Source organism: Mobula birostris, chromosome 23 (assembly GCF_030028105.1).
Source record: "Mobula birostris isolate sMobBir1 chromosome 23, sMobBir1.hap1, whole genome shotgun sequence".
Lineage (NCBI taxonomy): Eukaryota > Metazoa > Chordata > Chondrichthyes > Myliobatiformes > Myliobatidae > Mobula > Mobula birostris.
The window spans coordinates 44,881,213-44,908,700 of NC_092392.1; the positions used below are offsets into that span (position 1 = coordinate 44,881,213).

Sequence of the window (27,488 nt, forward strand, 5' to 3'; positions counted from 1 at the left end):
TGTACAATGGATTCTGGTTAATTAGGCCATTGGTTATTCGGGGCAGCTGCTTACTTGGGACAACTCTTAAAGAGGAAAAGGAAATTCAGAAAATGGCTTGGATTCCCTTTGCTTATTTGGGACATTATGCCACTTAATTGGGGTAGGTGACTGTTGCCACACGTTTTCTAACTAATGTCAGTCTTGTGACCGTTAGACACTACACCGTGCTTAGAGGGTACAGTTTTTAAATAGCGTCACTTATGTGTTTGTGTTCAAAAAGCAGTGATTTTTGTCACTGACAGTTGGTGAGTAAAACAGTAAGGCAATTCAGCACTGTTTTGCTCACTGCAGTTTCAAGCATTTAGGTGTGGAGATGCCAGAAGCAGCTGGGAGTGAAAATGAAAATGATTTCACAACTTCAAAAGTTGGGAAATACGAAGAATTTGAAGGTATCGACAATCATCTTGAATGTTACAATTAAAATGAAGATTTGGAGGACGCAATTGTCGAAAGTACTGTTTGAAGGCAGTCCGTTGTCTAAGTGACTGCACTGATTTAGTTCATTTGCAGTCAATCCAAAGAACACATTAGCATACACCAGATGAGCTCCCCTGTTGATAGTTATTAGGAATTAATACACAATTCTATAGTACTGTAGTAGTTTCAATAGTTTCACTTTTCTCACTGTTACCATCAAGAAGGAGGTACAGAAGCCTGAAGGTGCACACTCAGTGATTGAGGAACAGCTTCTTACCCTCTGCCATCCGATTCCTAAATGAACATTGAACCTGTGAATACTACCTCACTTTTTATTGTATATTATTTCTATTTTTTGCATGATTTTTAATCTATTCAATATATATACTGTAATTGATTTGCTTATTATTATTTCTATATTATGTATTGCATTGAACTGCTGCTGCTAAGTTAACAAATTTCATGACACATGGTAGTGATAGTAAATCTGATTCTGAAAATTTATTCTGTTATTCTTTTAAATATATAATTTATATTTGGACCAATCAAGTGTGACAGTGGAAAAGTGTATATGGAACCGGAAGAGATAGTGAGGTACTCAATGAGTACTTTGCTTCAGTATTCACTATGGAAAAGGATCTTAGCGATTGTAGGGATGACTTACAGCGGACTGAAAAGCTTGAGCATATGGACATTAAGGAAGGGGATGTACTGGAGCTTTTGGAAAGTATCAAGTTGGATAAGTCACCGGGACTGGACAAGATATAGCCCAGGCTATTGTGGGAGGCGAGGGAGGAGATTGAGACTCTGGCAATGATTTTTGCATCATCAATGGGGACAGGAGAGGTTCCAGAGGATTGGAGGGTTGCAGATGTTGCTCCCTTATTCAAGAAAGGGAGTAGAGATAGCCCAGGAAATTATAGACCAGTGAGTCTTACTTTAGTGGTTGGTAAGTTGATGGAGACAATCCTGAGAGGCAGGGTTTATGAAAATTTGGAGAGGCATAATATGATTAGGACAAAGCTCTGACAAAGGCAGATCATGCCTTACGAGCCTGATTGAATTTTTTGAGGATGTGACTAAACACTTTGATGAAGGTAGAGCAGTAGATGTATTGTGTATGGATTTCAGCACGGCATTTGATAAGGTACCCCATGCAAGGCTTATCGAGAAAGTAAGAAGGCATAGGATCCACAGTAACCTTGCCATGTGGATCCCACAGAAGGCAAAGAGTGGTTGTAGATGGGTCATATTCTGCATGGAGGTCAGTGACCAGCGGTGTGCCTCAGGGATCTGTTCTGGGACCCCTTCTCTTTGTGATTTTTATAAATGACCTGGATGAGGAAGTGGAGGGATAGGTTGGTAAATTTGCTGATGACACAAAGGTTGGGGGTGTTGTGGATGGTGTGGAGGGCTGTCAGAGGTTATAGCGGGACATCGATAGGATGCAAAACTGGGCTGAGAAGTGGTAGATGGAGTTCAATCCAGATATGTGTGAGATGGTGGTCATTTTGATAGGTCAAATGTGATGGTAGAATATAGTATTAATGGTAAGACCCTTGGCAGTGTTGAAGATCAGAGGGATCTTGGGGTCCATGTCCATAGGACACTTAAAGCTGCTGCGCAGGTTGACTCTATGGTTAAGAAGGCATATGGTGCATTGGCCTTCATCAACCATGGGATTGAGTTTAAGAGCTGAGAGCTAATGTTACAGCTATATTGGACCCTGGTCAGACCTCACTTGGAGTACTGTGCTCATTTCTGGTCGCCTCACTACAGGAAGGATGTGGAAACAATAGAAAGGGTGCAGAGGAGATTTACAATGATGCTGCTTGGATTGGGGAGAATGGCTTATGAAAACAGGTTGAGTGAACTTGGCCTTTTCTCCTTGGAGGGGCGAAGGATGAGAGGTGACCTGATAGAGGTGTATAAGATGATGAGAGGCATTGATTGTGTGGATAGTTAGAGGCCTTTTCCCAGTGCTGAAATAGCTAACATGAGAGGGCACAGTTTTAAGGTGCTTGGAAGTAGATACAGAGGCGATGCCAAGAGTAAGTTTTTTACGCAGAGATTGGTGAGTGCGTGGAATGGGCTGCTGGTGAATATGACAGAGGCAGATACAATAGGGTCTTTTCAGAGGGTCCTGGATAGGTACACAGAGCTCAGAAAAATAGAGGGCTCTGGGTAATCCTAGGTAATTGTTAAAGTAAGAACATGTTCGGCATGGCATTGTTGGCCGAAGGGCCTGTATTGTGCTGTAGGTTTTCTAAATATCTATGTTTATTAGTCAAAGACTAATTTGTCTATTTTTTAATATAGCTTTTTAACCTATTTTCATGAAACTTCAGCTAAATTGTGGTGGCTGCTTAACTGGGCCAAAATGGATTGGTTTCAGTGTGTCCCAATTAACTGGAATCCACTGTTTTCCATAAACACTGGAGATTTTGCAGATGTGGGAAATGCAAAGTAACACACACAAAATGCTGGAGGAGCTCATCAGGTCAGGCAGCATCTGTGGAGAGGAATTAGTCTGTGCTTGGGAGTGAGGACTGGAAAGGAAGGGTGAAGAAGCCAAATAAGAAGGCAGGAATATGTTGGCAGGTGATAGCTAAAGCTGGGTTCAATAGTTCTATTTAATATCAGAAGATGTATACAATATACAACCTGAAATTCTTGTTCTTCACAGACATCCACAAAAACAGAAAGGTACTTCAAAGAATAAGTGACCAGTAAATATGTTAGAACCCCAAAGCCCCCACTACTCATCTCTCCCATGCACAAGCAGCAGTTATGCAATGACCCTCCTCCACCCCACTCCCACTTATTTACATTAAAAAGCCTCAGTACCCTCCACCCCTCCACCCACCAAGCAAGCAATATCAAAGCCCCAAAGAGAGACTATGATCTGCAGTCCAACAAAAACTAATCATTCACCTGACAATTTGAAATGCCATAGACTCTTTCTCTCTTTCCCCCAATAAAAAGGCGGAGAGGTGTCACACAGTGAGAGGGGAGAGTAACAAAAAACTCAAACTCGCTGATTGCAATGTTAAAGTCTGCCACGTTCCTCTTTCTACCCCCCCCCCCCCACAACTGAGATCTCCAACTCAAGAATCAGGAGGGAGGGAGAGAGAGATTCACTAAATGCAGAGACCGCTGATAGCTGATCCGCTGTTCATGATATTCTGTTTTCACCTGTGACACTTCAGTTGGCGATTCCAGTATAGAATTAGCTCATCCACAAGACTGCAAAAGCTCAGCACCTTGAAGGTATGCTCGACTTCTAGGCTTCATCCTTGGGATCTAGAAAAAACGGCTGGTTGATAAGCCCAGGGAGTGGGAACCATTGCTGTAAATAACCAGTTTGAGTGCAGCTGCAGGTCAAGGGCACTGACAGAGCTCTATACACCTTGAAAAGGGGGGAAGAAAAAGAGCTATCAAAGGCAGAGATTAAGCTGTTTCCACAGTTGAGCTAGAAGAAGCTGCTGTCTTGTGCCGTCGTAGCTCTAGTCCAAATAAATGTTAACGTTGCAGTTGCCTTCACCAATGACTCAACCTGCAAACTAACCTTTAGAGAATGCTACATAAGGACTCCCAAATCCCTTGGCACCTCAAAATTTAAAAAAATTTCTCTCCATTTTAATGACTATATTTCTTTATTTGTTTTATTTTCCTAACTGTGACCCTATCTTTGTTTTCATTTTGACGTAGTTGCTGTTTAATTCCTCTGTTGTGTTTTCCCCGTTCTACATTTTTCTTTGAAATGAATGTTTGGTGAGAAGAAAACAAAGTGCTGGAAACACTTGGCAGGTCAGATGACATCTTTGGAGAAAGAAACATAATTAAACTGATATTTTAAGTGGAGCTGGCATTTTGGGTCAAAATAACATTTCAGGTTGGTGAGAGCAATGCTGCTGTTGGCAAATGTATAATGGCACAGCTGACAAGTTTTTCTGGTTCAAGCTTGGTCCGTGGTATCAATAATGACTCTTTCTGCCCTGCTGAGCATTCAAAAGCAGTCTTGTCTTAAGTAGTCTGGAAATCTGGATAGGATTGGACCTGAATCTGTACTACATAGTGGGGGGGGGGGGTGGGGAGGGGGAAAGAATGACAAGTCAGGTTGAAATTGAATGGCAGCATGTGATTCCAGGTAAATGTCACTCATGTTTAAAACTGGAGTGCATTTTGCAAAATGAGAAGTGTTTTGCACTGTAACCCGTCTACTCAAAAATATTTGTTCAATTCCATTTTGTTATCAAAGTACATTTGTCCATTCCACAAGTGTCCCATGTTGTTTGGATTCATCCAGGCAAACCTCAATATTCCAAAATGTCCAGCTCCAGAATTATTTTAAATGCCTAAAGCTTTCCTAGTATTACTTACTGAAGTTCATCATAGCAGACATCCCACCCTGCAAAAATTCATTTCGGGGAGGTAGCACCATCAATTTGCAGGAGACTTCCGGGAGAGGTGGGACGTCTGCAATAGAGTAGCTCCTTAGCAGCTAGCCAGCTGGTTTAAATAACGTTAGCTATGCTAATGACCGAATGGCACCTGTTAAACTCACCTCAACATGTCTTTTACAGTCTTAACCCACGATGGGCAATAGAAAAGTCACTGTTGCAAACAGTGCAGCGAGCAACACGGTCATTATTTTTGACCCCTATTGAGCAGGGGTACACTTTAGTGCAGTCTGGGGTGACGTACGTTTTATATTTTCTTTGGAACACTCTGTCACTGTGACTTTTTTTGGAACCCTCTCGCTCTCTCTCGTGCTTGCTTTCTAGTTCTCACTCTCTCGCTCTCGCGCTGTCTCGTCGCTCTCACTCGCGCTTGCTTTCTTGCTCTTGCTCTCTTGCGCTTGCTTTCTCGCTCTCAGTCTCTCTCGCACTTGCTTTCTCTCACGGTTGCTGTCACTCGCGCTCGCTTTCTCGCGCTTGCTTTCTTGCTCTTGCACTCGCTCTCTCACTCTCTTGCGTGCGTTCTCTCACGCTCGCTCTCAAAAAAATCAATTTCCGGGACATTGTGTATGATTTGCGGGCATCAGGGAGCCACTATTAATTTGCAGGAGACTCCCAGAACTTCTGGGAGAGGTGGGATGTCTGTCATAGAAGCGTTGATGACATTCTAGGTTGCAAATTTAGGCTAACACTCTGCAAGACCAGTGTGAGAAGCAAAATGACACTCCCTTCACCCCCCCCTCCACTTCCCCTACCCCTCCCCCAAATCAGGGGGGACAATGTCACATCTGAAATGGGAAGAAATAGATTCTGTGCACATTCCCAATTTTCCAGTGTCCTTCTAGTGTTTTCCCTAAAATAATTTTAATCAATAACTTGTATTCTAAGTAATTTTTGAGCTGAATTTGTTCTTGCTGTCTGAACTTGATTTTATTACTAGAATTGTATTTTTTATTTTTTCCAAGCATTTTTGTGATTAAACCCTGAGGAGTTACTCATCTCATCATGAATAATATGATTAATGCACTTCAGACCTCCTTCTAAGCAATGCTATTTTTAAGAGTCTATCAATAGTTACTGTGTGGAAGCCTTGCTGTGAAGGGGAAAAGAATATTGCTTGCTCCTTATTCATTTCCTAGGAAAATCCATCAGGTATGGATAAGCCTTGTCACTTTTTTCTTGCTTTAATTTATCTGAATAGCTTATTTTCCCATTTGAGACTAATGGCCATATAAAGAGTGTAGAGTGTCACTAAGCCTCAAGTGAATTGTTCTTTTGGGGCTCTCTAGTCTTTTAGTTCATTGTGCAGACAGGAACTTAGAATGTTGCTGAGTGGAAGGAAATAATTTTAAAATGTGAGAATTACAACTGCAAAATATATTTACTTCTCTATATGCAAGGGAGAATAGAATTCTTGGGTAATGTTTTGTAATAGTACAAAAATGAGGTCAGATGGCGAGGGCAGTCTGGTTGTTCCCTTGAACTACTTTTCCACAACCTTGTCTGGTTTAAGAGTCGGATCTTGTAGCAGGCTGCTTGCTCGCCAGGTTAGTTAGATAAGGGTGTGTTGCACAAGGAGTACAGCCAGTGGGAGAAGCAAATTGTGGAAACAATGGAAAACGCAAAGTTCTGGCTATACTAGCATGAGCAACGCAGGAAGCACAGTTAATGCCTTTGCCTTGCAGCTTTGGGTGTTCCAGGTTCTATCTTATCTGTTGGTGTTGTCTCAGTATGGTTTTCACCAGGTACTTGGGTTTCTGATATCCCAAAGTTGCACTGGTAAATGAATTGGTGATGATGTAAGACCATAAGACCTAACAGAATTAGATCTTTTGGTCCATGGAGTCTGCTCCACCATTTCATCACGACTGATCTAATTTTCCTCTCAGCCCCAATCTACTGTCTTCTCCTCAGATCCCTTCATGCCCTGATCAATCAAGAATCTATCAACGCCTGCCTTAAATATACCTAAAGACAAACCTCCACAGCTGCCTCTGGCAAAGAATTGCACAGATTCACCACTCTCTGGCTAAAAAAAAAATTCCTCCTCATCTCCATTCTAAAAGGATATCCCTCTATTCTGAAGCTATATCCTCTGGTCTTAGACTTTCCTACCAGTGGAAACATCTACTCTATCAAGGCCTTTTACCATTCAATAAGTTTCAGTTATGAGGTCACTCCTCATTCTTCTGAATTCTAGCGAATACAGGTTCAGAGCCATCAAATGTTCTTCATATGACAAGCCATTCAATCCTGCAATCATTTTTGTGAAGCTCCTTTGAACCCTCTCCAGTTTCAGCTCATCCTTTCTAGGATAATGGGCCCAAAACTGCTCATAATACTCCAAGTGAGGCCTCACCAGTGCTTTATCTAGTCTCAACATTGCATCTTTGCTTTTATATTCTAGTCCTCTTGAAATGAATGCTAACATTGCATTTGCCTTCCCCAGCACCAACTCAATCTGCAAATTAACCTTTAGGGAATCCTGCACAAGGACTTCTAAGTCCCTTTGCGCCTCTTTTTTTGTACTCTCTGTCCATTTAGAAAATAGTCAACCCTTTCATTTCTTCTACCGAAGTTCATGACCAGACACTTCCCGGCACTGTATTCCATCTGCCACTTCTTTACCCATTCTCTGAATCTAGTCCTTCTGTAGCCTCTCTACTTCCTCAAAACTACCTGCCCCTCCATTTATCTTCATATTGTCTGCAAACTTTGCAACAAAGCCACCAATTCCATTCTCCAAATTATTGACATATAACATAAAAAAAAGAATCGGTCCCAATGCAGACTCCTGTGGGACACCACTAGTCACTGACAGCCAACCAAAAAAGGCTCCCTTTATTCCCACTGTACCTCCTGCCAATTAACCACTGCTTTAACCATGCTAGAATCTTTCCTGTAATACCATGGGCTCATAGCTTGTTAAGGAGCCTTATGTGTGGCACCTTGTCAAAGGCCTTCTGAACATCACTCATTAATGTAGCAAATGAAATCAAAAGGGAGCTGGTGGGCATGTGTAGGGGAGTAGGCTGCAGAGGAATAAAAAGGAGGAAATAAGTGTTTGATTGGCAGCCAACATGATTTAATCAGCCAAATAGTCTCCTGTCTCGTAAAAATACACTCAATTGTAACTAACCCGTTGTCATAATTCCAAACCTCTGCACATTCTTTACAAGCTTTCCACAGTTTGTGCATATATTATAACATCTATTTTAATTTGAATAATAAGGCTATTATTCTTAACTTGCCATTTTTACTTGTTAGTTAAACAGAATAATCTTTCTTATGCAAGTTCACGCTAAGTAGATTTCAATCAGTGAGGGTGATTTTATACAAATTAAGTTAACTAAGCAGGATGTTTTGGAGCTTTAATTCAATTAAATAAACTAAGAATGATCTTATTGTAGAAATTATTACTTTTAAAAAAGATTATTACTTTGATTATTTGAGGGTAGCCTACAACAGGGCTAGGAGAAAACTAAAAGGTCATTCATTTTTCAAGATTAAAAACAAAATCCACACCCTTCTAGAATTAAAGAACTATTATTTCTACTTAAGTGAAATTTAGTTCATATTAGCAGTAACATGTTTACTTTGTGCTTCCAAACATTTGATTCATAAAATAGATGCATTTTTCTCAAATTTTTTGTTACCATGGTTGCATGCAAAGAACTTATGGCAAAAGCAAAGAAGTCTTTAATTAGCAAGCCAAAGATGGCACACAGTTCAGTATTTTATCCTTTGCTATTTCCCAGCTATTTTCATTTTGAACTAGGGCAGTCAGATTGGTATAGCATGGAAGTACAAGGTTTCTTTTTTATCTGTATGTACCTTATTTTTTTAAAAGTGGAGCTGCAATCAAAAAAAAATCGTTTTTATCATTTCCACAATTTTTGACCACTTATCTCATCTTTCCGTATGACAGATTTCAGTGTCCTCATTTCTCATTTGATTTTGCCTTGTCAGTTCTTCCATTCTAGTCAGTGGACCACATGAATAATTTTACAGAACAATTCCATCTGCCAATTCATCATTCCCCTGTAATTAAAGGTCAAAATGTTCAAAATATAATTTTCAACAAAAATAGTTAAATAGAAGTTAGACATACTTAAATTAAAAGTTAGAACAGTCGCTTGTCTATGGTGAAGTGAGCACAAGATCTAAAAGGTAAGTAGGGTGTTTTGGAACTTTGTGCTGGGCTTGAGGTATCACGGTTTATTAGGCACTTGGCAAGGGCCAATAAAATGGTTAGTTTTAAGTGGAGTGACCATTGTAGGAGCTGAGGCTTTGGCTCAAGAGGCATCAGTGAGGAGAGGTTAAGGCTAAGGTAAGTTTCTTTCTTTGTCTATTAATGCTAGAGTTCTTTAGGTCTTTGCCTCGCTAGAGTAGTGAGAATGGATCCTGGGTCAGTGGTGTGTTCTTCATGCCAGATGTAGGAGATCTGGGAGGCCCCCAGTCTTCCTGATAGCTATGTCTGTGATCTGTGTATCTAGGTGCAAGTCTTTACAGACCATATTAGGGAACTGGAGTTGCAGTTAGATGATCTTTAACTCGTAAAGGATAATGAGGTGACAGATAATAACTACAGAGAGGTAGTCACGTTGAAGTTGCAGGAGGCAAGAACCTTGGTGACTGTCAGGAGAGAGAAAGGGAGTAGGCAGATAATGAATACAGAGCACCACTGCGGCCCCCAATAACAATTAGATATTACTGAATGAATGACTTACAAAGGAAAGCTACAATGACCAGGTCTCTGACAAGGGAAATGGGGAGAAGAGAGCAGCAGTGATTGGGGATCCGGTAATTAGGGGAGGAGACAGGAGATTCTGTTGGTGCGAAAGAGACTCCCAGGTGCCAGGGTTAGGGACGTATCAGATTGGGTTCACAGCATACTAAAGGAGGACGATGAAAAGGCAGAAGTCGTAGTACGTATTGGTACAATGTCTTTCCTTTCTGCAGCTGGTTAGTAAACTCTGGACCGCTGCCTGTACCACGTCCTATTAGACTAAAAATAGGATTATGTGTTTGACAGGTGAACGTATGGCTGAGGAACTGGTGCAGGGGGTAAGGTTTCAGATTTGTTGATCTTTGGGATCTCCTCTGGGGGAGGTATGACATTACAAAAAGAACAGGTTACAGCTGAAGTCAAAGGGGACCAACATCTTTGTGGGCAGGTATGCTTGAGCTTTTGGAAAGGGCTTAAGTAAGTTTGGCAGAGGGATGGGAACCAGAGGGATAGGTCAAAGGATGAAGCAATTGGTCAATACAGTTAGATGCCAGATGTAGAGAGACTGTGAGAAAGAACAGGCAGTTGAGAAGACAAAATTGCAGTCGGTGGGATAGGTTGAAGTGCATATATTTTATTGGAAGAAATATGAGGAATAAAGGTCATGAGCCTCGTGCATGGGCCATTTCAAGGAACTATAATATTACAGAGACTCTGCTGTCATAAAGGCAGGAATGGCTGCTGGATGTTCTAGTGTTTAGATGTTTTGAAAGGGTCAGGGAGGGAGGTAAAAGAGGTGGGGAGTAGCATCAAGGATATGATCACAGCTACATAAAGGGAGGACATCATGAAGGGATCATATATTGAGATCATATATTGGGAGTATTCTGTGGACACCTCCATCCCCTCCAAAACTGAAGAACAGTTCAGGAGGCATATTTTGGGAAGTGCCAAATAACAGGGTTGTTGTCATGGGTGACTGCAACTTCCCTAATAATGATTGTACCTCCAAGCAAAAGATTTAAATGTGCTGGAATTTGTTAGGTGTGTCCAGGAAGAACGCCTGACACAATATGTGGACAGGCTGACCTGATCTTGTGCTAGGTAGTGAATCAGGTCAGGTGACATTTTGGAGGCAGTGACCACAACTCCCTGATCTTTACCATAGCTTTGGACCTGGATAGGAGCAGATATTTTGGAAAATAATTAGTGGAGGGGGAATTATAATGGTATTAGGCAGGAACTTAGCGTAAATTGGGTAAATGCACAATGGAAATAAAGGGGTTGTTTAGGAAGTACTTGAATGTGGTCTGGAAATATTTGCTCTATTGAGGCAGGAAAGGATGGTAGGGTGAAGGAACCATGGTTGGTGAGAGATGTGGAACATCTAGTCAAGAGGAAGAAAGAAGCTTTAGGAAGCAAAGATCAGATGAGGCTATAGAGAATGACAAAATAGTCAGGAAAGAACTGAAGAATGGACTTAGAAGAGCTGGAAGGGGGCATGAGAAGGCCTTGGCAAATAGGATTAAGGAAAATCTCAAGGCATTTTATACCTGTTCTTCACACATAAGGATTACTAGAGTGGGGGGTAGGAGCGATTGGAGATGGAAGAGGAAATGTGCATGGAGTCAGAAGAGATAGGAAAGTTCCTTCATGAATACTTTAGTATTCACCAGTAACGAGGACTTTGACAAATGGGTCTGCAGGTTAAAGCAGGCTTGTATGCTAGAACATATCAATGTTAAGAAAGAGGATGTACTGGAACTTTTGAAAAACATTAGGATAGATACAATCCTGGGTTAGACGGGTCACATCCCAGGTTACTATGGGAAGCAAGAGAATTTGCTGTGCTGTTGGGGATGATCTTTGTGTCCTCACCTGCCACAGGAGAAATACCAGATGATCGGAGGGTGGCAATTGTTCAGTAGGGATAACCCTGGGAATTATAGACCAGTGAGTCGTGCTTCAGTTGTGGGTAAATTATTGGAGAAGATCTTTAGAGATAGAACTGATGAGCATTTGAAGAAACATAATCTGATTAGGGATAGTCAATATGGCTTTGTGAGGGGCATGTCATGCCTCACGATTCTTTGAGGATGTAACAAAGCACATTGATGAAGATAGAGTATTGAATGTGGTTCATATGGATTTTAGTAAGGCATATGATAAGGTTCCCCAATATAGGCTCATTCAGTAAGTCAGGAGAAATTATATCCACGGAAACTTGGTTGTGTTGATTCAGAATTGGCTTGCGCATAGAAGACAAAGAGTGGTTGTAGGTAGAATGTATCCTGCCTGGAGGTCAGTGACCAGTGGTTTTCCAAAGGGATCAGTTCTGGGACCCGTGCTCTTTGTGATTTTTTTTATATATAAACGACTTGGGTGAAGAAGTAGAAGGGTGGGTTAGTAAATTTGCAGATTACATGAAGGTTGGTGGTGTGCAAAGTGTAGAAGGGTGTTGTAGGTTACAATAGGATACTGACAGGATGTAGAGCCGGGCTGAGAAGTGGCAGATGGAGTTCAAACTGGCAAAGCGTGATGTGATTCAATTTAGAAGTTCAAATTTGAAGGCAGAATACAGGGTTAATGGCAGGATTTTTATCAGTGTGGAGGAACAGAGCTCAAAGTCCAGATTCCTCAGAATTGTCACTCAGGTGGTGTATAGTGTGTTGGCCTTCACTAGTCACTGGATTGAGTTCATGAGCCGCAAGTTAATGTTGCAGTTCTATAAACTCCTCTTTTGACCACACTTGGAATATTGTGTTTGGTTCTAGTCACCTCATTATAGGGAGGATGTGGAAGCTTTGCTGAGGGTGCAGAAGAGATTTACCAGAATGCTGACTGGTTTGGTGAGCATGTCTCATGAGGATAGGTTGAGTGAGCTGGGGCTTTTTCCTTTGGAGCAGAGGAAGATGAGAGGTGACTTGATGGAAGTGAACAAGATGATGAGGCATTGATCGAGTGGACATTTCCCCAGGGAGGAAGTGGTTAATACAAGGGGACATAATTTTAAGGTGATTGTAGGAAAGTATAGGGATGATGTCAGAGGTACTTTTTTTAAATACAGATGGTGGTGGGTGTGTGGAACTCTTTGCTATGGTTGGCTGTAGAGACAAATAAGGGACATTTAAGAGACTCTTAGGCACTTGGATGATAACAAAATGGAGGTTTATGTAGCGAAGGATTAGATAGATCTTGGATAAGGTTAAAAGGTCAGCACAATGTTGTGGGCCGAAGGGCCTGTACAGTACTGCAGTGTTCTATATCAGATGCTTCAACTAGTTGTGGTATCTTCACGAGGTTCTTCCCATTTGACTATCAGCCTTTCTTGAAAACTCTGCCCTCCAGTTGCTGAGTTTCCTTTGCACCACATGCCCAGAGCTTTCAGTAACAGCTGTGTATCCTGTGCAATTGCAGTTTGCTAAACTTTTGAACAGTCCTCCTTATCTAAAGAACAGGTTTCTCCAGTTTGTGAAACATTGTGAATAGGTTTGTTTGTTCTATTAAATGTCTTGGTCAAAGCACTTCCTGCAGGCAGGACTGGAATTTACCTTGTGTATAGGAGAGATCGGCAATCATTTTTAACCGTGGGCTCTTTGTTGACTGTTAGAAAAGGAAACATAGATTGTTGATGGAAAGTTGATACGTTTATTGGTGTTGCAAATTCATTCAACAACATTCCTGAGCTATTTTTTTGAAGGGTTAAGATGTAAACATGGCACATTTAGTTCCCAACAAAGTGAATATCCTCAGACATCCCACCCTGCAAAAACTCATTTCAGGGAGGTAGCACCACCACTCCCTCCCCTCCGGTCGACCTCCAAGGGTGTATGCATACAGGACATTTGATAATGAAAGAACATAATTTATTTGATTACATATTGAAACTACTTATATATTCCTTGTTGAGTATTTTGTTGGCAGTCTCAATGCTAATAGCTAAATGCTAATGCAAATAGCTTTTCTATTTCTTTTGCAAACTTTCCTTGTACTGTGATGTGGCTTGCTTGGCAGATTTGAGCATTTTGCCGGAAGTCTCAACCTCATAAAATATGTACTTATATTATCATAGAGTCATTTTTTTATTCTATTACAACTTTAAGCAAGTCTACAGTTTGGCCTCATCATGTAGGACATCAATAGAGTAGCTCCTTAGTAGCTTGCCAGCTAGTTTAAATAATGTTAGCTATGCTAATGAATGAATGACACCGGTTAAACTCACCTCAACATGTTTTTTACAGTCATTTAACCCACCATGGGCAATGGAAAAGTCACTGTTGCAAACAGTGCAGTGAGCAAAACTGTCATTATTTTTTTACCCCTATTAGGCAGGGGTACACTTTAGTGTAGTCTGGGGTGAAGTACGTTTTATATATTTTTTTGGAACACTCTGCCATGGCGCTGCAAGATACTAAGCATCTCTCCCTCCCCATCTCTCCCTCCCCATCTCTCCCTCCCCATCTCTCTCTCTCCTCCCCCCCCCCCCCCATGCAGCTTCTATCAATATGCGGGAAACTCCCAGAACTTCCAGGAGAGGTGGGATGTCTGATATCCTGGATATTTGATTATGTTGCCATGCGTATAAAAATGGATGTTCTTTAGAATGGAAAGCAGATTGCATTGACATTTGGGTTGTTTCATGCCACTGCAGACACTTAACTAGTGATTTCTTGTCATGAATTGTATTTGCTGGCATTATTCATTTTCTGGATTGGTCATGCTTCTTTGGAACACCAGAAACTGAAGGTTGATGGCAGGGTTCAGCGGTGTCTGTATTTATAGTCTTTCAGCACTGAATTGTAAAGTGGGTCTTGCTCTGGCCCAGTTGTGCTAGACTCTCTTTAGTTTGTTTACCCCCGCCGCCATTAGTTTCTTCTTGGAACACGTAACCTTGCCCAATCTTTCAATTTCTCGCAGTCACTGTTTCTTAATTTTCCTTGGGTGTGAAGCCCAACCATTGGATCCCATCCTAACTGACTAACTCCCCCCCCCCACCCCCACTATCTCAAGAGCATCTTCTTCCCCTCTACCATCAGGGCCACTACCTTATTTCTCCTTTGCATTAATTATTTTTTTATATGATTTAGAGATTGTCATATCTTTGCACAGTAGTACTGCTGCAAAACAACTAATTTTCCTTCATTCCCACCACTGCCTGTAAGGAGTTTATACTTTCTCCCTGTGACTGTGTGGGTTTCGTACAGGTGCGCTGGTTTAATCCCACATGCCAAAGATCTACCAGTTGGTAGGTTAATTGGTCATTGCAAATTGTTCCATGATTAGGCCAGGATTAAATTGGGGAATTGCTGGGTGGTGTGGCTTGAAGCGTCAGAAGGGCCTATTCTGCGTTGTATCTCAATAAATAATCTGATTTTGAACCGGTGATTACAGGTCTCCAGCTCACAATTTGCATCTGCCTGACCACCATTCATTAACTTCATGTACCCTGGTCACCAGAATTCCTTCTCTTCCCTCAACCAAATAAGTTTATCTTCAATCTAAGTTTAGAAATACAAGTTGATCTTCAAGATGTGAGTTTATAATATGTAGTATAACTGATGCATTGTTTAATTGAAAGTCATTACCTTCAATAGAGGAAACTCCACATCAGCACTGGGTTTACAATGTTTCTCCTTGGGGAAGTAACAAAATTCAAGATAAATTTATTATCGAAGTAAGTAGACGTCATCATGTACAACACAGATTTTATTTTCTTCCAGACATTCACGGTAAAACAAAGATGTATAAAAGAATCATTGAAAAGCTACACACAAAGACTGGCAAACAACCAAAGTGCAAGAGGACAAACTGTACAAATACAAAAAGTAAAGAAATAATACCGAGATCAACAGTTGTGGAGTCCTTGAAAGTGAGTCCATAGGTTGTGGAATAGTTCAGTGTTGGGGTGAGTGAAGTTATCCATGTTGGTTCAGGAGCCTGATGGTTGAGGGGTAAGGACTGTTCCTGAAGCTGGTAGTACGGATCATAAGGCTGCTGCCGTGCCTCCTTCCTAATGGCAATAGTGCGAGTGAAGAGAAGACGGTCTGGATGATGGGAGTCCTTGATGGCGGATGCTACTTTTTTATGGCAGTGCTCGTTGTAACAGAGCAGTAAGCAAGAATGTGGTTTGAAAAGAAAAAGAGCAGGCCTAGAAATGTGAAGTGAAAATAAATTATTTTGGAAATATTAGGCAGGTCATGCAGTGTCTGTGGAAAGAGAAGCAGGTTGATCATTTGGGTCTGAGATCCTTCATCAAAGAAAGGGGTTCTCTCATTTGCTTGGTGATAAAATCAGACAGTAGATGTGATGGATACATTAGTGAGCTGAAGAGACACTTGTGGCCATCTAGCCCGCATAAGCCATAAGTGGAAATGCTACTGATGGCAAGTGGCAAGATCCCATTTATGGACACTGCAACTCAAAACTCAACAAGGAAGGTGATACTGTTGCTGCTGGTAGGGCTGGAGACATATGAAACATTCGTAAGTGTCCCAGCCTGAGTCAAGTGGGAAAGTTTGAATGTGTGGTCAGGCTAAACACAGTGGCAGAAAGCTGCAGATTCCAGACTTTTTTTAGATCGAACGTTACAGGGTGTGGATTGACAGATGAGAAAACTTGGGTAAAACTACATAAATCAATGAGCTTACCATTTCTTGCTCCCCAGTATAGATAGCTCTTTAAAAATGTGACACAGTTTCACTTAGACACAATTCTAAGTGTGCAATCCCTTGAAGATGGTAATGATGGTGTGGTCATTGTATTCATTTCTGAATCATATGAGGATCAGCAGTTCATATTAGTGTAAAAGGCAGGAGGCTTTGCCGTAGTGATAATGGGCGCTAGTTGGTCTCTGTCTGCTCAGAGGGGCCTACTTTTTCATCAACTACAGGTAGAGTGTGTCTCATGGAAGAGTTAGAAAAACAATAGTTGTCCCTATATTAAAAACACAAAATGTTGGAAACACTCGACAAGTCAGGCAGTATCTATAGGAAGAAAAATAACTAATGATTTGGGTCCGGGACTCTTCATTAGTTCTTATAAGGTTGGTTACTGGTTTGTAGAACAATCTCATTTGCATTGACAGAGAGGTTAGCAGCAGGAATGTATAATATCAAAATTGCGTTTATCATTGCGGAGCAGACTCGGTGGGCCGAATGGCCTACTTCTGCTCCTTTGTCTTGTGATCTTGTGAAATGACATTTATTGTTTTATGGCAGAACAGTGCAAAGACAAAATTACTCTTAATTACAACATAGTACACAAAAAAAACAAAGATATGGAGATTTCATCTTCATAATTCTGCAAATCTCATTATGCAGTCCATTATAAACACAAGAGGTTCTGCAAATGGTAGAAATTCAGAGTGCCACACATAAAGTGCTGGAGGAACCCAGCAGGTCAGGCAGCATCGGTGGGAAGGAACAAAAGAGTCAATGTTTTGAATTAAGACCCTTCATCGGGGCTGGAATGGAAGGGGCAGGAAGCCAGAATAAGAAGGTGGGGAGAAGGAAATCAGTACAAGCTGGAAGTTGATGGATGAAGCTGGGGGAAGGTAGATGGGTACTGCAGGGAGGATGGTGAGAAGCTAGGTAGGAAAATGCCAAAGCAGGAATCTGATAGGAGAGGAGAGTGGACCATGGGAGAAAGGGTAGGAGAAAGGGCTCCAGAAAGAAGTAATAGGCAGGTGAATGGGTGGGGGGGGGGGAGCTGAAATGGAAAAAGAAAGAAAGGGGAGGGGAAGAAATTACCAAATTTTATAGAAATTGATGTTTATGGCATGTTTGGAGGTTACTCAGAAAGAATATGAGATGTTGCTCCTCCAACCTGAGAATGGCCTTATTGTGGCAGTAGAGGAAGCCATGGACCAACACGTCAGAATGGGATTGGAATCAAAATGGTTGACCACCGGAAACTCTTGCTTGATGCAGATGGAATGAAAGTGCTTGATAACAGTGCTCCAATCTACGTCAAATCTCACTGATGTAGAGAAAGCTGCACCAGAATACTTTTACTGTATGAAATGAAGATATTTATTTCTCTCGTCAGAGTTTTCTTTAAGCCATTAATTAAAGGCCTGCACTGTTTCTTCTGTACTTATGAACTGCTCATTCAAATTTTCCATGTGGATCTGCAAAATTGAAGAAATGTGGATAATTTTACAATAACAAAAATCTTTGAAAGTCGTGTGATTTCTTGATTTACAAAAATATTACATACCCAGAAAATGTGTTGTGTAAAAGGTTGTAAATTTTAAAAAAATGTCAGATGAAATGCCTTGCAGGAATTTTGGCATAATATATTCCCATGTCCAGAAAATGGTACATGTTTATCATGAAGCATAGTTGTAATTAGAAGACATGTCACTAGAATTATTGCATATAATGTTTGTTTTCAAGGAAATGCTGTATAATTTTCTTATACCGTGTGCAGTAGCTATAAAGTTTGTTGCTTGGGATGTCGCTACTTTATTTTGTAATTAACCTTTGCATTTGTCTGGTTTATTTTTTTCAGTTTGCGTTTTGTACCTACAAGGTGTTGGAAACAAAGAATGGCGAGAGGTAATGCAGATTATAGTGCTGATACTACCTGAAACAACGTGATCATTAAATTGATTTACCATGGTAAACAGATTGAGTCTTTAAGAGTAATTCCTCAGAGGGCAGTATTGACTATTTTGTAGCAAGTTAATACCAAAAATTTCTCAAAAAAAAAGTGATTGTTGTTTTGAATCATTTGAGAGAGAACGAGCATTTGCCCATGTATCTTTGGGGTGGGATTTCTGTTAATCTGATGATGTGCTAATGAAATCGGCCTGTGTCTACGTGTGTGAGATTAGACCTACAGCATCCAATGCTTTACACAATGTTTCAGGGTGGAGGGTTTTCTTATTGTCTTCAAAGGGATCCAGTTCCTAGAAGGCAAGACCTCTCTCCTTGCAAGGTCCTGGGTTCAAACATGTTTTGTGCATCTGAGAGCAAAAAATTAGAATGACATTTCTATGGAAATTCTATTGTCTGGTTGAGATACTAATTAGAGGTAAATAATCTCTGAGGAAGAGTAGCCTGTTTATCCATGATGTCTTGGCAAACATTTATCTCAGATAATCACAACTGTTTTGGGACTACTTTATGAACATGATTATTGTATAATGCCTTGGTAATCATGATGTGTGGAAAAATTATGGAAAATTCACACTGTAGTGTGAAAGGCACAATAGTTAATGCTATCTAGCTAGAGGAAATTGTTTTTCCTGCTTGTACATCTTTCTAGTCTTGTTTTTTTTAACTTTTTGTTAAAATTTGCATGAAATTATGACACTAAGCAGCAAAGTTTACCCTCAGCCCAGTATTGAATTAATCACTGTTGAGAATTTACATGAACTGTGCTTGTCACAGCTGTTTGAGATTGCAGAAATTGGGTCATTTTATTAGCAGTAAAGATAAAAATTAGCGTGTTTCAAAAAGCTTTGTATTTGTTTAATATTAACAAACATCTATTCATCCATATGTAACAATTCTATAAATTTTAAAGTTTCTTAGAATTATAAAATTGAAGACTTAACTCAAAGTTAAGCTTGATGTTGGGGAATTTAACAGATTTCAATTACAGCCAGGTGTTCCGATACCTTCATAACTATGCTGATTATTGCAGTTTTGCATGTAGTGCTCATTAAAGAAAGGAATATTTTTACGGCAGATTTCTTAAAGATTATATTTCAAGTTGTAAATTGCTTTGGATTGTGTCAGATTTGACATTTAGCAATATGCAAGGTATTTTTATGAAGAAAGCAAACATTCAACGTAATTTCAGGCCCACAACATTGAAACTCTACCATTCTGGTTTGTGCGCATGTTACTACTGAGATAATGCTTTGAAATCTCTGTTAAATTCCCTAACATCAAGCTTAACTTTGAGTTAAGTCTTCAATTTTCAATTAACCTCCACACCTTTTGTAATTAGCATATCTGGTATTTAATGTATAATCTTATCTATGGCAGTAAAACCAATTTGTACTTCATGAATGCAATTTTACCATTGCACTAAATGAAAAATATAGTTTAAATTTGGACACTTAGATTCAGTATGTGGGCTAATTCATTGTTTTATACAAACACAGATTTTACCACTTGATACTTGTCATGCATTTGCCATATGAATAATGCGACTGGTTATTTTATGGCACCACTTATTTCATGCATTTCTGTTTACAGTATGGAAGAACAGAAGCTATTGACAATACTTTGAATCCAGACTTTGTGAAAAAATTCATTCTAGATTACTTCTTTGAAGAGCGCCAGAATCTTCGATTTGATTTGTATGTACATTTGTTTTGAAGATCTATAACCAGAAACTAATATTCATTTCACTATAAAAAGTTTGCTTTTCCAACCAAATAAATCAAAATGAAGTTGATTATTTTAACTTCAATAAATGTGAAATTATAATGTAGCTGCAGGTCAAAATTTGAGGATTGTCAGCATTTACATTTATAGGGCACTTTTAGGAAGTTTACCAAGCAGGAAAATCTTGATTTCAGTAAAATAAAGGAATACAGTATGTAAATTCTGATCTTCTAGTTTCTAGCTATTGCATTTCTTTTTGAAGCTTTTAACCTTGTTTTAGTTTGCTTTTTAAAAAGCTGTTTGTTTAATGAGCTTTGCAGATATATTACTGAATTAATTGAAAGTACTTAAGTTATACAATGTGAATTAAACTTGTATGTTCATAATTTAAAGTGATTATTTTCTCTCCTTGCAATGTCAGTCAGCTCAAGGGTATCAAATTCAAATGTGTTTGTATTAAAGTTGTTTCACATGTCACAATATTAACTGAGTGTACAGTATTACAAATGAAGAAGTCACACTGTCTAGTGCCAGCAAAACTGACAATTTTCTCACTAGCCTCTTCAATTTGTAGCAGGACACTTTTGGTTTATTTTTAAGCAGATTTAAAAGGGGAGTTATCTATTCAGCAATTCATATCCAACTTTTCCCTATATTCTTCAATATATTAGAAAGCCATATAGCAATACAGCACACAATGAGTCAATGCAACCATGGCACCTGCCAAATCCCTCTAACACTTGCATCTGTATGTACCTATCCAAGTCCTTCTTAAATTATGCTTTTTTTAAAACCTATCTCAAGCACCTCCTCATTCCGTATTCTTACCACTTTCTGCGTGAAAAATTTGCCCCTCAAATCCCTTTGAATTCTGACCTCTTTTACCCTAAATCTCTTCCCCTTGGTTTTTGACTGCTTTACCTTTGGGAAGAGGCTGTTACCATCTATCTTGCCTCTGCCTCTCATAATTGTAAATATTTCAATCAGGGCGCTGCTCATTCTCCCATATTCCAAGGAATAAAGACCAAGCTTGGCCTCCACTCCCTCTCATCCTGGTAGCTTTCTTGTAAATCTTCTCTGCATTCTTTCCAGTTTAACTAAGACATCACTGTAACAGGGTGACAAAACTGAACACAGTACTCCAAGTGTGGCCTCACCAACAATTTGTATAACTGCAACATAGTCCACTATACTCGGTGCCCTAACTGATGAAGACTAGCATGCTAAATGCCTTTTTTGTCACCCTAACTGTAGCACTGCTTTCAATAAACTAATCCCTTGTATTCCTCTGTTCTAATACCCTACCATTCGTGGTGTAAGTCCCATGCTGGTTTGACACTCCAAAATGTGTTACCTTACACTTATCTGTATTAAAATCAATTCGCCACTCTTCAGCCCATTTTCCCAACTTATTAAAATCCCCCTTCAATCTTCAATAACCTTCTTCACTATCAACAATACCTCCTATTTTCATGTCAGAAACAGGAATCAGAATCAAGTTTATTATCACTGATACTTGTGGTTATGCAGCAGCAGTACATTGCAATACATAATAAAACTGTGAATTACGATAAGATCTATCTAGTTAAATTAAATAGTTCAAAAAGAGGGGAAAGAAGTAATGAGGTAGTGTTCATGGGCTCATCCTTCGCTCTCGGCCTTAAGGCCTTGATCTTTTTAATCTGGGTCATCTCTTGAATCACTTGAATCGGCCAAACATTGGTTAGTTCTTCACTCTCGGGCCCCACTGCTTCAATCTAGTCCCAAATCTGCTCCAGCAATGGCCAAATATTGGTTCATTTTCACTTTTGGGCCCAAGACCCACTGCTTCGATCCGGCCCCCAAATCCATTCCAGCAATAGCTGCCACGGCCCACACCTGCATTTTTGAGAGTCCAGTTCACTTAGTCCTTCAGGATGCTGCAAAAACACCAGGTTATACAGATGGTTCAAAGGTGCAACTCCCAAAGGGAAATTACAGGCTGTGGATTGCAGTGATCATAGTCCCCAAAAAGTATAAGTAATAGAATAGCTAGTTTTGTTTGCTGCTGGTAAACCATCACAGTGTCTTGCCAGTGCCATCTTTAAGTGTATTCTTAAACTTTTTATAGACATCAAGCGATTCACCTTCTAAACCCAAAATATTGCTGTTTTTTCTCTTGACCAGAGCCACAATATCTCTTGTCAACCACGTTTTCCTGAACTTGTCAGGTTTACACTACCCCAGCAGGAATATGGTGCTCCTGGATTCTTGATATCACGTTCGACTTCCCATTTATTCCTTTCCCTTTAAACCTGTTTGCCCAATTGATCTCTATTAGATCCCACCTAATTTCCCATAAAATTAGTCCTGCTCCAGTTTGGTACCCTAACCAGAGGACCCGCCGTATCCTTTTTCATCACTACCTTAAAACAAATAGAATTATGTCACTAGCGGCAAAGTTCTCCCTTGTTGCTGCTTTAGTTACCTGCCCTGCCTAATTCTTTAATAAAAGATCCAGTATTGTACCCTCTCAACTACACCTTCTAAATATTGACTCATGAAACTTTCCTGGACACATTTCGCAAATTCCATTCTGCGCTGGCCCCGAGTAGTCCAGAAAACGCTGGGGAAATTAAAATCTCCCAGAATCAGAATCAGGTTTAATTTCACTGACATATATCTATTTCTGTCCTCACTAGCACATGGCACTGGAGTAATCTAGCTATCACTACCTTTGGTTTGCTTCTTACTTCTTACCTAACTCCCTAGACTCATCCTGCCGCATCTCATCCCCTTTTCTACCTTTTTGTCCTTTGTACCGACATGCATGACAACCTTAGGCTGTGCGCATCTGTTCAGAGATATCCTTGGCCCTGTCACCCGGGAGGCAACACACCATCCTGGCGTCTCTTCTGGAGCCACATAATCTCCTGTCTGTCCCCCTCTCTAACAAGTTGTTGATCAACATCAGCCTGTCTGACTGCTTACTCTCATCTAGTCCCACCGACCTGCATTCAGCCCATAACCCTCCATTCCTTTCCTGCCATATACCTATCCAATTTTTCTTTAAATGACAATATCAAACCTGCCTCTACCACTTCTACTGGAAGCTCGTTCCACACAGCCACCACTCTGAGTGAAGAAGAGTGAAGAACTCTCAACTGATGTCCTCTTGTTTGAATCTCCCCTACTCTCAATGGAAAAAGCCTATCCACTTCAACTCTATCTATCCCCCTCATAACTTTAAATACCTCTATCAAGTCCCCCCTCAACCTTCTACGCTCCAAAGAATAAAGACCCAACTTGTTAAACCTTTCTCTGTAACTCAGGTGCTAAAACCCAGGTAACATTCTGGTAAATCTTCACTGTGCTCTCTCTATATTGTTGACCACCAATTTACCACCCCATCAACCAGATCATTAATGTATATGACAAACAACATTAGACCCAGTACAGAGCCTTGAGGCACACCTTTAAGGAAAATTGTAGAGCACTGCTGTCTCACAGTTCTAGTTACCTAGGTTCAATTCTCAGCTACAGTGGTATCTGTGTGTAGTTTGTATGTTCTCCTTGTAGCTGTCCTCTCACACCCCATGGATGCGTGGGTTGGTAGGATAAATGGTTGTTGCAAATTGCCCCTAGTCTGTAGGCAAGTTGTGGCATCTGGGAGGAAATGATGAGAAAATGGGTGAGTAAAAATTAATGTATACAAGTGCTTGATAGTCATTGTGGACTTGATGTGATGAAGGGTCTGTTTTATACCATGTGGCCCTACGTATGAGTTCCTGGCAAATAGAAAAGCACAGACAAGCTTATCATAACACTTTATATAAAGCTGGTTTAGGCCATATTCATAATATTGTCCTCAATTTTGATCACTTTTGGAAGGATGTGAAAGTTGTTGGGAGGAGGAGAAGAAATGTACAAGAATACGGATGGGGAGATATATTCAAGAATGGGGATGAGGGAGTTGTATTCCGAAAAAGGCTGGAGAAGTTGGTATTCTTTTTGGACTAGAGAATTTTGAGATGTGCTCAAGGTTAAAACAGCATGGGGACTACAAAGTAGATTGAAGCTCATTCCATTCATAAGAGTTGAGAATTAGAGGATATGAAATAAAGCAGAATGGTAAAGGAAGAGATTCTTTCAGTTAGCCTGATGAAGGGTCTCGACCCGAAATGTCGACTGTACCTCTTCCTAGAGATGTTGCCTGGCCTGCTGTGTTCACCAACAACTTTTGTGTAGATAACTTGGAGGAAAACTGTTTATATATTCCATAATTAGCATCTGGATTGAAGTATCAGATGGTATGGTGGAAGTAGATGCTGTTGTGGCTTTCAAAATGGAATTTGATTAGCACATTAAAGATGGAAGAGCTGTACGCAAAAGTGATTAGACCCAGCTGCATTGCTTGCAGGTGCCGTCACCAACTCAAATGGGCGTTCATGAATGTCCTTTTTGTAACAGTTTTGTAAATTATCTTTTTGTAACATTATAATTTTAGCAAATATAACCTCTAGCTTCTGTACTCTCTCCTTGCAACTTAACTCTTTGAATAATTACATTACACTCCCGAACATTGTATTCTCCTAAAGGTTATGGTGTCAGGAACTATTCCAGGGCTTTGTTTAGTTATAGCTTAATTTTTATTGCCTTTTAAGTGTCGTTCTCCAGAAATAAATGTTCATGTTTTTCTTAACCTGCCCACTTAGTTTAACAAACTAAGTATGTGGATTCCCTGGCTCCTTATAATTGCTTGCATTGAAGTCCACAGGTTTGTCAGTGATTAGCTCTATGAGGAAGGGTGTCAATCCTAAACATCGACTGTATGTTCATTTCCACAGAATCCGCCTGAACTGCTGAGATCCTCCAGCAGTTTTATGTTGTGTGTTTTGATCTGTATTTACTTTTGTTTCATAATTTAATACTTCTACCTACAGTTTACATTGCCTTGCAGCAGATACAGTTTGCAGTCTCAAGTTTTAGCAAGTAATCCTTGACAATTGACTGTGAAGAGCATCCTTCACACATTCTTTAGAAGTGTTAATATTGTTTGCAGGAAGGTGCAGTAGCCAATTGCTCACAGCAAGATTCTAATAAACAGCAAACAAGATAAATCACCAAAAGATTTGCTTTTATTTGTGATATTATTTGAGTGACAAATAGTGACTAGGATGTTGGACAAATATCTTATCTTCTGGTTATGATGTCTTTTTTAACATTAGATTGAACAAGTTAGCCATTACCTAAATTTAACATTTTCTCCGGAGAATAAAAGAGCATTGAAGTTCTTGAGCAAATCGGTCATTAGCTTTGAACTCATGGCCTTCCAACTCATTAGTCAAGACCACATCTAGTGAGCAAAAGTGGAGCTGAACACTAGGAGAGCAGAATGCTAACATTGTATTTGGATTAATTTCAGATTGATCTATTTTTAAAGCAGAACAGTATTTTGATCTGAATTACGCTTTGCATTTGTTTAATTTTAGTTAGCCTTAAATACAATATAGTTTAAAAATAGCTTCTGCTTATTTTTACACAATTGATTTGCTATCAAGTGAATGTACAGTATTGTCTTTTAGGAGCTTATCTTCAAAATTAATATATTCTGTTTGTAAAAATGTGGTGTGAAAATTTGCAGTAATTAAATCTGTGGGCTTATTTATTCTATGCACACATTCTACATAATTGCTGTGATGTTTTCTTTTGCATCCTGGAAAGAGGGACAATGTAAAACCACATCAATCTTGAATATTCAGAACAATGGCAATCTGGCATTGTCAGAATCATAAAACTGTTCAGTTTGCAAGCCTTTGTAGTGCTTTTAGTTGATAGTCTTGATCATAAAAGACACCATTTTTGAGCTGTCTCCTGCAAATTTCTCTTGTGGGAAGAAGAGCAGGTGAACAATTGTATAAGGGCAAAGGAAGTGCCACTATGATGCATCCCTGTTATTTCCTCGATAATGAGTGAAATACATATCTGGGTGCATAGTAAAGTCTGTTGATTGTTACTAGGGGAAAACACAGTCACTGTTGAGCACAGCTTTATGTGCTAGTTGAAATAGTGTTTGTAATCAAAAAAATCTGTAAAAGTAATCAAAGGTTAGTTTAAAACATTAATGATTAATAATTTTTACAGATTTTGTTTTTGAATTTGATTAATTCCAGCTGTTTTCTGGGATGTCTCAAACACTTGAAGGTGTCTTTTTATGTTTCTAGGAGTAGGGCATCTGGGTCTGCTTGAAGACCTACTTTCCTGACATGGCCTCCCCCCTTCAGTAGGGCCCATCACATGATCACTACAGTACGTGTGTACATCCATAGGGTTGCTGCAGGGCTTGAGTTTGGGTAAAGGGTTGGATTAAGCTCTCTTAAGTAGGGAACTGAGACTGGATGGATTGGAATAATTGCTAAGGAGAATATCTACTGATGCCTTGGACTCAGCAAAGGCCATATAATGCTGGGTCCATTTTAATCAACTCTTCCTTTATGGCCAGTTTTATGCCTGATAGGCTCAAAGTTAAAGGTAATTTTATTATCAAAGTCTGTATGTCCTCGTGAATGTGCGGGTTTCCTCCAAGTGCTCTGGTTTCCTCTCCCAGTCCAAAGATGTACCAGTTTGTAGGTGAATTGGTCTTTGTAAAGTGACCTGTGATTAGACTGGGGCTAAATCAGTGGGTTGCTCGAAGGGCTGGAAGAGCTTACTCTACGCTGTAGCTGTAAATATATAAATAAACAATCTACCTCGAGATTCATTCTCTTGGAAGCATTCACAGCAGAACAGAGAAATACAATAGAATCAATGAAAGGCTGACAAATAACTTGTGTGCAAAAGAAGACAAACTGTGCCATAAAAATGGAATAAATAAATATTTCAATGAATAAATGGGCAAATAAATAAATAAATGGTACATACTGAGAACACGAGTTGTAGAGTCCTTGAAAGTGTGTCAAGAGGTTGTAGAATCAGATCAGAGTCGTAGTGAATGAAGTTATCCGTGCTGGTTCAGAAACCTGATGTAGTGTAATCTTCTTGAATCTAGTGGTGTGGGACCTATAGTTCCTGTACCACGTCCCCGATGGCAGCAAAATACTACTTTAATACTACTTATTAAAGTAGTGAAAATGGATTCTGCAGTGGCTGGATGGGAGACGCCAGGGAGTAGTGGTGAATAACTGTTTGTCAGATTGGAGGCTGGTGACTAGTGGTGTGCCTCAGAGATCTGTACTGGGTCCAATGTTGTTTGTCATATACATTAATGATCTGGATGATGGGGTGGTAAATTGGATTAGTAAGTATGCAGATGATACTAAGATAGGTGGAATTGCAGATAATGAAGAAGGTTTTCAAAGCTTGCAGAGAGATTTAGGCCAGTTAGAAGAGTGGGCTGAAAGATGGCAGATGGAGTTTAATGCTGATAAATGTGAGGTGCTACATTTTGGTAGGACTAATCAAAATAGGACATACATGGTAAATGGTAGAGCATTGAAGAATACAGTAGAACAGAGAGAT

The 27,488-nt window shown here is 39.9% G+C and overlaps 1 protein-coding gene across 1 annotated transcript in view; it reads left to right on the forward strand.

Moving 5' to 3' along the window:
- Window positions 1-27,488, forward strand: part of LOC140186828 (copine-8) — a 338,594-nt gene that overhangs the window by 90,634 nt on the left and 220,472 nt on the right. Inside the window, exons 3-4 of the mRNA XM_072241442.1 lie at window positions 18,160-18,206; window positions 19,860-19,963. Coding sequence (XP_072097543.1) covers window positions 18,160-18,206; window positions 19,860-19,963 — 151 coding nt within the window. The remainder of the gene's footprint in view (window positions 1-18,159; window positions 18,207-19,859; window positions 19,964-27,488) is intronic.